Source organism: Alosa sapidissima, chromosome 10, assembly GCF_018492685.1.
Source record: "Alosa sapidissima isolate fAloSap1 chromosome 10, fAloSap1.pri, whole genome shotgun sequence".
NCBI classification, from domain to species: Eukaryota; Metazoa; Chordata; class Actinopteri; order Clupeiformes; family Clupeidae; genus Alosa; species Alosa sapidissima.
In genome coordinates this window covers 7122590-7135101 of record NC_055966.1, presented here as the reverse complement: position 1 = coordinate 7135101, position 12512 = coordinate 7122590, and the positions used below count along the sequence as shown (strand labels likewise).

Below are 12512 nucleotides of genomic sequence, written 5' to 3'. Positions count from 1 at the left end.
GAACCGCATCATGATCAAGTGATCTCATCTTGGAGATCATCAGTCATTCCAATAGCAATCAATGTCTCGAGTCAGTCACTAATCTCTTGAAGTGTCACTGACTTTCTGAAACCAGCACTGATAAATAAAAAGATATAGTTTTTATGCTAGATAAAAAATATTGGCCACAACAAAACTGCTATCACTCATTAGCTTGTTTTCTGAATGCTGTGAGAACGATGGCCAAAGCAAGAAGGAAAAATAAATTAATCACTTTTCCAATCCAACTCATCAACTTCGTACACATTTGAGGATTAGACTTTTGTCATATTTCATGTCATTCTTTTTATTTTACCGGTGCAGGCTGAAAGGGATGTTCCAGTCAAAATGCTGAGGTGGTTTGAGAGAGGTGGATTTTATTGACATCAAAAGGAAACAAGCGACAGGAGCATGAATACCACCACTGAAGCAGGAAATGAGAGATCTGGTGCCGAGACCAACATAACACATTCATCAAAGTAAAACCGTTACACCATGTAAAAACTAATTATTTATAATCCAACTGAATAAAACATCTGACCCAGATGCAGGTCCCGTAGGTGAGAAAGGTCTCAGTGCCCACAGGGCATTTCAACCAAACCTAAAACTCAAATGGCACCTGTCCCAAACTCCAGGCACTGAATGCATTTAGGAAAAAAAAAAAGTGTTCATGAGATAATGGTACATGTCATAACGGATGAGGTGCAAAAAAAAAAAAAAAAAAAAAAACACATTTCACACAAGTTTCTAACCTAATGTTAGTCACATTTCACACCTTTGGGTGTTTGAAGATGAGGATGTTCATGCTAGAGGTGGCGAGAGTGAACAGAACACCTTACATTCCTGTTGTTCACTCTCACACCAAGCAGTCTGTCCCATGCAGGACCCAGACCAAACTGAACAAAAATGAATGTTTAGAAATCCAGACAAAGGATTGAGGTAACACTCAAACAGAGGCACTAGTTCTTCAGTTTTTCCAAATGTCGTGCAAGGTATAATTAACTGTGCATGGGTCTGTACCATGTAGTCTTGTGATGCACTTTGTGAAGACATCATCCATAGCTTTGCAATTACATTTGTGTTCCATCCCAACAAGAACCAAGCAAACGCACACACCTAAACCACAACTGTGATGGCTGAGCAATCAGCCAAGCTCTCAGTGAATAACAACAAACCCCTTCACTGGACTGCACAAGGCTTGTTCCATGTCCCTCACAGCTTATAATAGAGGCTACAGAAATACCATCCTTGCAGACCTGACCAGAGCTGGGGCAGAGTTTAATTCTACGTGGCACATGCCGGTGTGAACGATGCTCTACATGCACGTCTGAGTTGTGAGGATTAAAGCTGTTCTGATTCACATGGAGGCGACTGCACTCCGCCGTGTCGCTAGGAAGCGTTCAGTGCACACTGGAGAATGCAGCAAAGCTGGAGCGTCTGCAGTAGCCCACAGAAGATAGCCAGTGTCCATCAAGTGAGCAGAAATCTGTTGTGTGTGTGTGTGTGTGTGTGTGAGTGTGTGAGGGAGAGAGATAGCCTGCACTGGCATGCAGTTAGCTAGCATATGATGTAGCAAACTAGCAGCCTGCAGGTTTTCTTCTTTCACCCATGGATAATAGCCAATCAGCTGTGAGTGATCAGCACATGTGTAAGTGTGTGTGTGTGTGTGTGTGTGTGTGTGTGTGTGTGTGTGTGTGTGTGAGTGAGTGAGTGTGTATGTATGTGTGTCCTTGGGGGGGGTCTTAGGCCTCGATGGTGACCTTGGCGAAGCGGTACTGCAGAGAGGAGGGGTTCCTGAGCAGCACGAGGCCCCTGCGCTCGGGCGGCTGGCCCAGGAGCGCATGCAGCAGGCCCGTCAGGCTGACCAGCCCCTGCGCCTCCCCGCAGCCCGCTGCCAGCGAGAAGTCGCCCTGCGTCACCCAGCCCAGGGTCACGCGCGAGCAGTGCGACGTCACACTGGGCAGTGGCTCCGGCCACAGCCCCAGGACCAGCCTCTCCGCCTCCGCAGGAGGAGCTGGAGCAGGAGTGGCGGCGGAGGGGTCCTGGTCAGATGGCGTGACAGGAGCCTGGGGCAGAGCTGGAATGGCGCTCGAATCGCTGTCCGAAATACTACCGGGGATGGAGGTGACCTCTGGGACAGAACCTGGCTGCTCAGCAGACCCCAAGCTCGGGTCAGAGGCTGCGTCCGGCTTCTTGGCGCTACCACCAGAGCCAGTCGCACTCTCTGCTGAGGCTCCTTCTGCTTTATCTTTCTTCTTCTTCTTCTTCTTGTCTTTGCGAGCGCTCTGCACGCGCTTCCTGAAGTGGTCCACATGGCGGGGCTCCTGGGGGCCCGTGCAGTGGGGGTCCCGGCTCAGCAGCCGCAGGTCCTCCTCCGTGGGCACGCACACCATGGCGTGCAGCTCCGGCCGGCCCTTGGCCAGCAGCGAGAAGCGCGCCCACACCAGGACGCGTCCGTGCGAGGCCCACAGGGCGGCGGCGCTGGCCGGGGAGAGGGCAGAGGGCTGGGGCCCGCGCTGGAGCCGCTGGCCTCTGGAGGAGGTGGGCTGACACCACGCAGACAGCTGCTTCAGCACCTTCCTGCTCCTGGACAGGAGGAAGACAGATGAGCAAGAGGGAGGAAAGAGATGAAGAGAGATTAAAATAAATAAATAGAAATTAATAATAGAAGAAAGGAAAAAACTTAGAGAAATGGTGTTGAAATAGGAGCTTCTGAAACAGATACTGATGGATGTGAACATTACACTTGATGATGGGTTTGCTGTAACTACAGACAACATTTCACGATTTTAATCTTTGAACTTAAGTCACACTTTAGACCTTCAATAACTCATCAGATCTGGCCCCCAATGTTTTGGACCTGGGCCGCATCAGGGCCGCAAGCTGTTCCAAGAACAGTCTGTTGAGAATTCTGTTAGTCATCTCCTACTGGGGTTCTGCCAGGAGATTAGAACAGCCTCCTCCGCTGCGCTCTACGCCGCTGCAACTTTAAAGCACTGGACTGAGTCCTCAGTAGAATTACAGTTTTTTCGCTGCCAAATACTTCAAGCTTTAGGCCTCTCGCCGGGCTCCCTGGCAAAGCCCTCCAAAACGGCTTCAAACGATTTAGCGCGACGGAGGCGGCTGAATGATGATCATCTCTCACAGCTGTTAAGGAGGCTGTCTGGGAAGAGGGCTTTTCCCTCTCACGAGGTTCCAGCTCGGAGCGCTCCCATTTGGAAGCGCGTGAAGTGTTGAGCAACCTCCAGCGGAGTCATGCATCACCCATGGCAGAGCTAATAGAGCGAGCACTCACCATTCTCCAAATCTGACTCAGAATCAAATAACAGCTCATCGCCTGCACTGAAACATGGAGCCTAAAGCCATGAAGGGTTCAGATAAAATTTATATGATAATGCTTCATTCAAGCGTTACATATATATATAAATAAACAAACAAAATAGTGAAATTGGCCTATAACACTTATCATGCTAGTAATTCACAATGTATTCTGTATTAGTTTTGAATAGTATAGTAAATGTGTCGTCTTATTTGTGTTTGTTAATTATAACAGAATTATTCCATAATCACTATAAGCAACAGCAACAAAAAAAAAGTTGGTCTTACAACAAATAAGAGCAAATTTGGGTTTAAAACAACCCTCACTAAGTGTACAACTAAACCATTTACCTCTAAATTCAACACCAGCTTTAAATGTAGCACCCTTCAATATCTGCAATCTCCTCATAGACAACTCATCTGTGTACAGGAGTACAGCAGCAGCTCTCTATCCATCTAACCCCACTGCTCTGCACAGGTAGGTGTGTCAGCATCAGGTCCTGTAGCACCGTGACAGTGCAGGTAAAAACCACCTACCTGAGCACAGAAAACCGACTGGGTGGAGCTCCGGCTGTCTCCACGTCAGTCCGTGTATCGGTGCCCTTGCCAGTCTCCTTGACGATCTCCACCCATTCCTCTGCCAGCTGTTGCCAGGGGCATCGAAACGGCGCCAGGCAGCCGTGTTTGATATAATTGGTCCTCTTGGCGGGCGGGCGTCTGTGGCAGGATGAAAGGTCAATTACATCAATCTGCCGCACCAGCGGAGCAGTTAATAATGCGTGAAGGAACAGTAAAGAAGGATGATCTGACCACAGCCCAGTGGCCACCTAATCATCACACAGACCAACTGCCTGTCATACATGTACCAACTCAACAGAAACCAGGTCAAAAAGTAGTCATCAAATTATACGAGTGGCTATTACACTTATCGACTGAGTTTGGTATGTGTCCATGGTGGCGGATGGTATTAATGGGAGAGGGCAGTTCCTGGGCAGTGTGTCAAGTGTACGTGCAGTGCGGTGCCCACCTTGTAAACTTGTCCATGAGCTCTGCCTGCTGCTCGTCCTGGAAGCGGGCACCTGCAGGGCAGTCTGGGTAGTCGTGGGGGAAGTGGGGCGCCCCCTTGTGCTGGGAGTGTTTCAGGCTCATCTGGAGACCGGCCACTCGGACCCCTCTATACACCTAACACACACACAACCATCAGGCCATTTATAGGACTTATTACACATATGGGATCTACAAACAAACACACTCAAACTTGACGAGGAAATGAGAAAAGACTGTCAGTCAGAAACAGGAGCCTACATTTATGAGAGAAGCAAGCAGTAAGTTCTAAAAACTATTTTCGGCTACTGATCTGGTGGAAATAAAACTTTTCAGAATATTAAAAAACGGCTGTCTTCACCCATCAACAAAATAGATGCTCTGATAAAAAAAACCTCCTCTGGAGTCTTTGTGCTCACTAAGCAGCTATTGTGTTAATCTCCTGAAGCTTTTTGAATGATTAACTTCAAATATTTCTTTATTCGGATCGTCAAGGTGACCGTCGTACTGGAATAGCATGTGCAGGCCCATTTAGAATGATCTAGGCTGACCAAGACACAGCTGACACATCATGCAGCATGCAAGCATTCAGTATTTGATTATGAGTATCTTATTCTATACCAAGGGCCAACTGTCTGTACTGAAGTGAGCTGTACGTACCAGAGGCACCCAAAAGGCCATGCCCCAGCCTTTGGGCAGCAGCAGGTCCCAGCCCACCCCCCAGGAGGGCATCTCCTGGCCCAGCTGCTTTCCCGGCTGGTGCACCAGCAGCACGGGCACACGGCCCTGCAGAGGGGTGGGCGTCAGCTGGGAGCCGGGCACCAGGAGCTCGCTCCGCATCCGATTTAGCTCCTGAGACACGCACACGCACGCACACACACACACACACAGCAAAGCGGGCTCTCGTGTAACTGAATACAGTATTTCTCATTCTGATCTTTTGATTTTACGCTGGCATTCAAAACAACACATAAACCTGGTGCTGCCATTCCACAGCACTGCAGGCATTAGTCCCTCCCAACAGCTTGTGCAATGTACATTAGAAATCTCACTCCTTTTGTGGCTTAGCAGTTACATAGCCTAAACACTTCTGCTTTATTCCTGCTAGTAGCAAATGAGTATTTTCTCAGTGAAGCCACCCTTAGCCCTTAGGAGGACGTACCTTCTCAGGTAGCTTATTGTCGGTGACGTTGTCCCTTACGGTCCGATCCCACAGGGCACTCTGGCAGCAGTGCTCCGGTACTCCCTGCAGGGTAAGAGCCCTTCTCTTCTCCTCGTCCACACCTGACACACACACACACATGCGCAACCACACACACACACACACGCTGGGCAAAGGCCTGCATCACCCAATGCTTGGCTTACACCAGCCTAAATTGGGCAATGGCTGGACAAAACAATTATATCACATTACACAATATACAGATGTGCAAAGTATACTATTATTAGATTAATTCCGCCATAGATCTTTTATACCAAAGTCATTTTGGACTTTTAGCACGTAAAAAGGGGCAGGTGAACAGGAAGAGGAGGAGCCTGGACAGGAAGTGGTAGAGAGTATGTGAGGCGTGGCCCGGGCATGAGTGGAAGAGGGTCCCGCCAGGATTCGAACCTGGGTCATCTGCATGGGCGAGCAGAGGCCCCCCAGGGGCTCAGAACCAGACACACTGCATGCCGACCGGACCAGCCTCAGGAGATGGCACCGCCAAAAACACCATCACCACCACAAACACCACAATACACTGGAACCTTCATCACCACAAACTACATACATTTAGAAAACTACCTGCTTTTAAACGGCAATTTCTAGAGTACTATTGTATGTAATTATAGCTATGGTCTCATATTATACTATAATATTCTACAATAACTATTAGATTTTAGTTCAGTTTATTGCCACAGCCTCTGTAGATGGCATCCGCTCCTTGTATTGGCTTAGGGACACTGTGTGCAAGAGTAAAAGGCATCTCTGCTGTGAGGTTACCTATGGCCTGCTGAAGGTCAGGCTCGGCTTGGACTCTCCTGCGGGGCAGGGAGATGCGGGGGTCATCTACGGTCAGGCCCAGGACAGAGCCTGCTGGGATCTCAGTGGAGGAATACACACCTGGAGGAAGACGTGCTGCTTTAAAACACACTCACACAGTCCCATTCACAGAATCTCTACACAGTAACTACTCCATTGAGGATACATTTCTACATTAATTTCTTGCACAGATTTCTTGCAAGGCCACTCTGTCATGACAGACCATAGCAATACCTTTATGGTCCTCTCTCACAGTTTCTGATAACTTCTGCAATAATATTCCCATTAATACCAACCTTGTTTCTCAACAAATTCAACCACCATGGAACACATTGAGCTACACCCTCTCCCACCTCTTACTGATCTGCTATAAAACTGACAGACACTGACCCTTGAGGAGCTGGAAGACGTCAGCTTGCTCTCGGTGAAGAGCCATGTTTTGCTCCTGGTTGGAGTACTCGGGCCACCAGAAGCATGACTGACTGCTTTTGGCTGCTTCCTGTGGAGGAAAAAAAACAGTCATCTTCTCTGGTGTCACAAAATGTGCCTGTTCAGGTTTCTACCCTAATGGAGTGTACTTACATCACAGTCTGTGGCAGGAGACAGAGCCTCAGTCAGGACAGTGTGAGAGAGTGGACCAATGAGGCGATAGCGCACCATTTCCATGGTTAGGTCACTGAAGAGGAAAGGAATAAAAGATGTCACACCAATTCTGCAAAATTTTACTAAATCATATTAGATCTCATGTATATTGTTTATGAATAGTCTGTGTTATATTGTGGGAAATTGACAAGTTACAAAGTCTGAATTCAGCAATGACACGTGGGAGTGGGGTTGGTAAAGGATATCGCCACGGCTGTAATTGGGCCATAGGTACGAGGCCGAAGGCAGTTATATATATGTATAATCATACATGGAACATCACGATCGTTATGTTTATTGTTATGGTTATGGGATTTGGCAGACACTTTTGTCCAAAGCGACATACAAATACACAACAATATAATACTTAAATTTAACAGGGAACAATTTGTTCAGATAGTGAACCATCTTATTGGATACAAACGATGTATATGTGATGTGCTTACTTAATGACTATTCCAGTTGTGGTTGACTTCCATGTGACAGGGCAGGTAGGTGACCGAGTCCCGTCCCCAAGTATCTTCTTGGCCGGCTGGCCATCAGAGTCCTGCTCTTCCCTCTTCCTCTTCCGTCCACTGGCCGGCTTCTGAGTCGGGTCTTTGGCTGGCACTGCTACGGCTTCCACTGCTGGGCTGGGCACTGGTTTAGGCACTGGCATCACCGGCTCAGAGCACTGGCACAATGTTCGCAGCTCAGACAGGAGGTCCTACACGAGTGGGAGACATTTGACCACAACTGAGTAGCTGCTGACAAGCCATTAATGGCTGTACAAAGAAGCAAGATACCGTATTTTCCGGACTATAAGTCGCACCAGTCAAATGTTTTATGAAGAGGAAAAAAAACATATATATAAATATGTATATGTTGCACCTGAGTCGCAGGACCGGCCAAACTATGAAAAAAAGTGTGACTTATAGTCCGGAAAATACAGTAATTAATTAACTAATAATTATAATTAATAAGATAATTAATAATTAACTTAAAACAACACATCACTTCAGAAATAATGATGTTCAGTGCAGTGTTCTTTTAGATACCCTACGGTTGCCACCCAAATTCACACTTTCAAAAGTGGAGACTCACCTGCTTTAGTGTGGGGTGGCCCCATATCCACAGCTGTCTGTGAGTAGAGCCCTCACTACGGGGCCTCCAAAGGAAGAGCACAGGGCCCAGCGGTTGGGCGGGGTACTGATCAGGCCTGTACAGAACCACACTGCCCTGCTTGCGCCCGGAGAGGCACTGCAGCGCAGCGAAGGTTGGCCCTACACACACACACACACACACAATGGAAAAAAAGTGTCAGGAGAATATCCCCATATCTTACAGTTTACAGTGGATCCAAGAAAACTAAAGTCTTTGAGAATAAAGGCAAAAAGCTTCTTACAACCACCTACATTCCCTGAAACGATAGCGATATAAGACATACGGACTGTAACCACTGAGGTGAGGTCAAGGCATAATAACCTACAAATTGCCCTGATAGTGAGTATATGAATGACTCCTATATGGAGACTTTCTGCTTTAAACATCTATTATAGGGACCCACCAACACCGACGGACCTCCGTAGTTGACAGTGGGCAGTCATTACAGTGTGTGTAGTGAAACTTTCTTTTCCATCATGCAAAGGCAACACAAGGCAACTCGGTGGTCAATCAGCATTGTAGCTAGTGCTCTGAAGTCTGCCTGCCCTGGTGTGTGGTCTCTATAAAGATGTGATGAGATGTGGATGTTCACTCACCCGTGTCTTTGCTGGTGAGCCTGGAGAGGGCGCTCAGGAGCTGCTCCTCTGGGCCCTGCAGCTCCACACAGCAGTAATAGGACAGGTCCTACCACAAAAACATCCAAGACCATCAAAGATCAACACAAAGATGAGGGAAATATATGAATAACACCTTACAACCCAACTAACCAATATCCCATAGTATCTAAAAGCTAATTAAAGTCAGGAACATGAATAGTTTTTGATATTTTACTTAAATAGCCAATAAAGTCACACCCCTCCCTTCTGTAATCCTGAAGCAATGGAGTTGGTTGGAGTAGTGAATGGCTCAGCCCGAACAACTGTGCTTGTTTCCAATTTACAGAACCAGGAGTTTCTTTGAGTGTACACCCAGAAGACGGATAGATAACAAGGATACATTTTTTACCAAAAGTGTATTGGATAAAAATGGTGGACCTTCACTGGACCTTAAAAGGCCAATCTGCAGGAAGCACTTGCTAGTGTGTGGAGTCCTCCTCACCTGCAGGAGGCAGTGGCTGCTCATGGCCCTGTAGCAGGCCCGATAGCACTTTAGGGTGGGCCTGACCCCCAGACAGTAACCCCACTTCTTCACCATGTGGAAGCGCTTGGCATGCCAGATGTGCGTCTCCAACCAGACGTTCTTCCTCTGTCTACGGTTGAACTCCAGGAGCAGGTTACCATGGCGACGACGGGCTTTGCGGCTCTTGGCCTTTGACTCCTCCTTCTTCTCCTTCTTTGCAGCTTGCAGGCTTTTCTCCAACTAAAAAGTAATTCAAATGTTTTCTTTATAGCAACACCTGAAACAACAGCATGGTAAGGTCTACAGTATGTCAGATACCTACAATTTTAGGAACAGTCAAGCTAACAAATTAGTAGTAGGGGTTGGAATCACAGAGTAACTCACTCAGTAAATCAATACCATCACAATACTTTGCTCATGATAACAATAATATCACGATACACCGATTCTGCAATACTCAATACATTGCAAAAGACTATGATACATCTGTGTAAATTAAGGAAAAGGCAAAAAGCTGAAATTATGCATTTCTGCACAGCATTTCACAACTGAATTGAAACAGTGTACAAAGTGCCCAGAGTTTTAGCTTAGTGCCTCTTAAAAATTGACAGTGTGTAGAGGGTTACCCTCAGTCATTTGATAAGAGCCACCATAACGACACATAAAGTTGTAGTGAAATTGGTCAGTTTGGAATATGAATTGTAAACTTGTGGTGCCCGCATATTGATAACGTATTGCAAAAGAAGCTATGCAATATGTTGCCATATCCGTATGTTGATTAGGTTTAGAACTAATCTCATGTGAGCGCACCATCCTCTGTGCTCCTTCCCGTAGCCTGGTGGGCAGCCGTTTAGTGTTGTGGCTCATGGCTCTGCGTCTCATGTGTTTGGGCAGAGCGCCAAAGGTATGGCAGCTGCCAGTCGTCTTGTTGACAGCCTTCAGCATCGCCTTCACCTCTGCAGACCTGGCCCTGGCAAAATATGTGCCTAGAGGAATAATGCCACACAAATGATTAATAAATAACTGAGCCATAATGACATACCAACATTAGATCTCCATCGTATCTTTGTGCATCTGAAAGGCCTTAATGAATGTATCTTACTGGTGATGCATTTGGGAAGCTCCTTAGGGTACACCGAGCCACCTGACTGGTGGCCCCTGGACCACCCACCGCCCTGTTGGGGTAGGCCTTGCCCCTTCGCATGATGGAAGTCACTGGCACGACCTTAAAGAACAACACAACCAAGTTTACTCCACTTTGACACCAGCAAAACGTTACATTGATTTTTTGTCTTGGTTCATTCCTGATGTTGCTAGACATGCAGGTATGTGATGCTGGGTCAATGATGTTTAACGACGCTTTGATGATACCAACCGGCAGGAGTGTCTCCACCATTGCGCCAGCCTGGCGCTGAATAGGTCACACTGGTGGGCTGATCTCTCATCTTTCTATTGCGCATCCTGTGTTTGGCCCCCGACATTACTGCTGCGCTGGGGATTCTCTTCTTTACTGTATCAAAACAACATATTTTCATGAATTCATGTCTCAGTAGCTCCCTAAGTAGCAATAATATTGCTAACTAGCCGTCAAAATACACATTGCTTACATTGGTTCAAGTTAACTTTGATCAGGTTACCCCCTACATATTGAGTTAGCTATACAGTAATGACACACATTCTTACATACGCAACTTTCCCAAACACCCCCACATGCCAATATACTCACTTTAGAAAAACCTGCTGACATGAAAATGGGAACAGTATTATTCTGTCACATCGCTAACTTTATAAATGCAGTTGAGACTGCGGCTAACATGGACAGAAACGTGTTTTCTGTGACTTCCGAAGGCGCACTGTTTCCGGTGCAGTGGCTTCTGGGAAATGAAGTACTTCAAAGTTCAAACTGCTAGAACAGCTAAGATTTTTGATGACCTTGGTGAAATCATTGTGTATATATATATATAGAGGGGTCTAAAGACATTCCTGTTCAACATGTACTTAGTTGTTAAAGCACTTATGTGTTATGGTTTGTATAATATTGTTTTATTTTCATTAGGCTGTTGATTCATTTGACATTATTGTTTATTATTGATATTCTCCTTAATGTAGTCTTACTGTCTTACCATTGTTTTTATATTATTGATTGAATGGACATTATTGTTTTATTATTGCTTTTCCCCTCATTTTCATTGCTTATTTTATTAGGCTATTGATTGAATTGATATTGTTGTTTATTATTACTATTCTCCTTATTATATTTGACCAACATTCTAATCTGTTCCCTGTTCAATTTTAAATATTATGTTGTTTTGTATTTGTGTGTCGCTTTGGACAAAGGCGTCTGCCAAATCCATAACCATATATAAATCTTAATAATTTTCTTTTCAACTCTTCATTCTTATCTTTAATCTGTAAATGACTTTAGGTGGATATACTATGCTCACTGCCTTTTTTCAATAAGGCGGATTTGTAGGCTTACTGTCGTACCTGATAGGAAAACAAGGGAAAACAACAGAAAACCTAAAAGCCGACCCCGTCTACATTCTCTGCTAAAAGCATATTGTTGCAAAAATGTTCCTGAATAAATATAAGTGTAACCTAAAGTACAGTTTTATTTGTACACTATGATCATAGCACACTATGGAAGCCCATTTCCGCCCATTTCGGCCACAAACTCTCAAAATTCTGAGTTTCCATGACCAGTGGAACCCCTAGTTTATTGGGTAAGGAAATCTGTCATAACTATGATTGATTTGATTTATATCAGATTAAGTGGATATCACTGAGTAAATATGACAGATGCATACCGAAGCTGTGATAAGAAGAACTGAAATGTGAAGGGTGTGTATAGGGAGTCTTTACTTAAATAGGAGTGTCAACACATCAGAATGCTGTGTTACATATCTACAATGACTTTGGGAGTTCTGCATGCATGACAAGATTCAGATATCCCATTTGAGTTTTCAATAGTTACATTGTGTATTCTCTTGCACATATGGAAAAGTTTTGCCAATTGAGACATTTTGCCATTTATTTACCCACAATGCATTAGGTAGGTCTAGGTACAGTCTGCTGTTCTGGCAAAAGATTCATATTCAACCTCAACAGCTAATATTACATCTCTCCCTGTTCCCCAGAAGCAATGTGTTGATCACCTGGACAGGCTGATGGCCTCGTCTGAGCCACCATCTTTGTTTCCCATTTA

At 45.6% G+C, this 12512-nt stretch overlaps 1 protein-coding gene across 2 annotated transcripts; it reads right to left on the bottom strand.

The window, feature by feature from the left end:
• Nucleotides 1-375: 375 nt before the first annotated feature.
• pop1 (POP1 homolog, ribonuclease P/MRP subunit) lies at nucleotides 376-11161 on the bottom strand. Of its 2 annotated transcripts, XM_042107883.1 has the most exons (17): nucleotides 11034-11161; nucleotides 10683-10817; nucleotides 10410-10532; nucleotides 10118-10293; nucleotides 9287-9547; nucleotides 8785-8872; nucleotides 8129-8307; nucleotides 7492-7751; nucleotides 6986-7079; nucleotides 6794-6902; nucleotides 6365-6484; nucleotides 5543-5664; nucleotides 5041-5232; nucleotides 4364-4518; nucleotides 3874-4053; nucleotides 1741-2604; nucleotides 376-1706 (listed from the first exon to the last, which is right to left on the bottom strand). In XM_042107883.1, exons 2-16 carry the CDS (start codon nucleotides 10786-10788, stop codon nucleotides 1761-1763), a joined length of 3009 nt encoding a protein of 1002 aa, XP_041963817.1. In that variant the 5' UTR covers nucleotides 10789-10817; nucleotides 11034-11161; the 3' UTR covers nucleotides 376-1706; nucleotides 1741-1760. The 2 variants fall into 2 exon arrangements, with proteins under 2 accessions (XP_041963817.1, XP_041963816.1); XM_042107882.1 differs by having other exon boundaries at nucleotides 376-2604.
• Between the last annotated feature and the right edge of the window lie 1351 nt (nucleotides 11162-12512).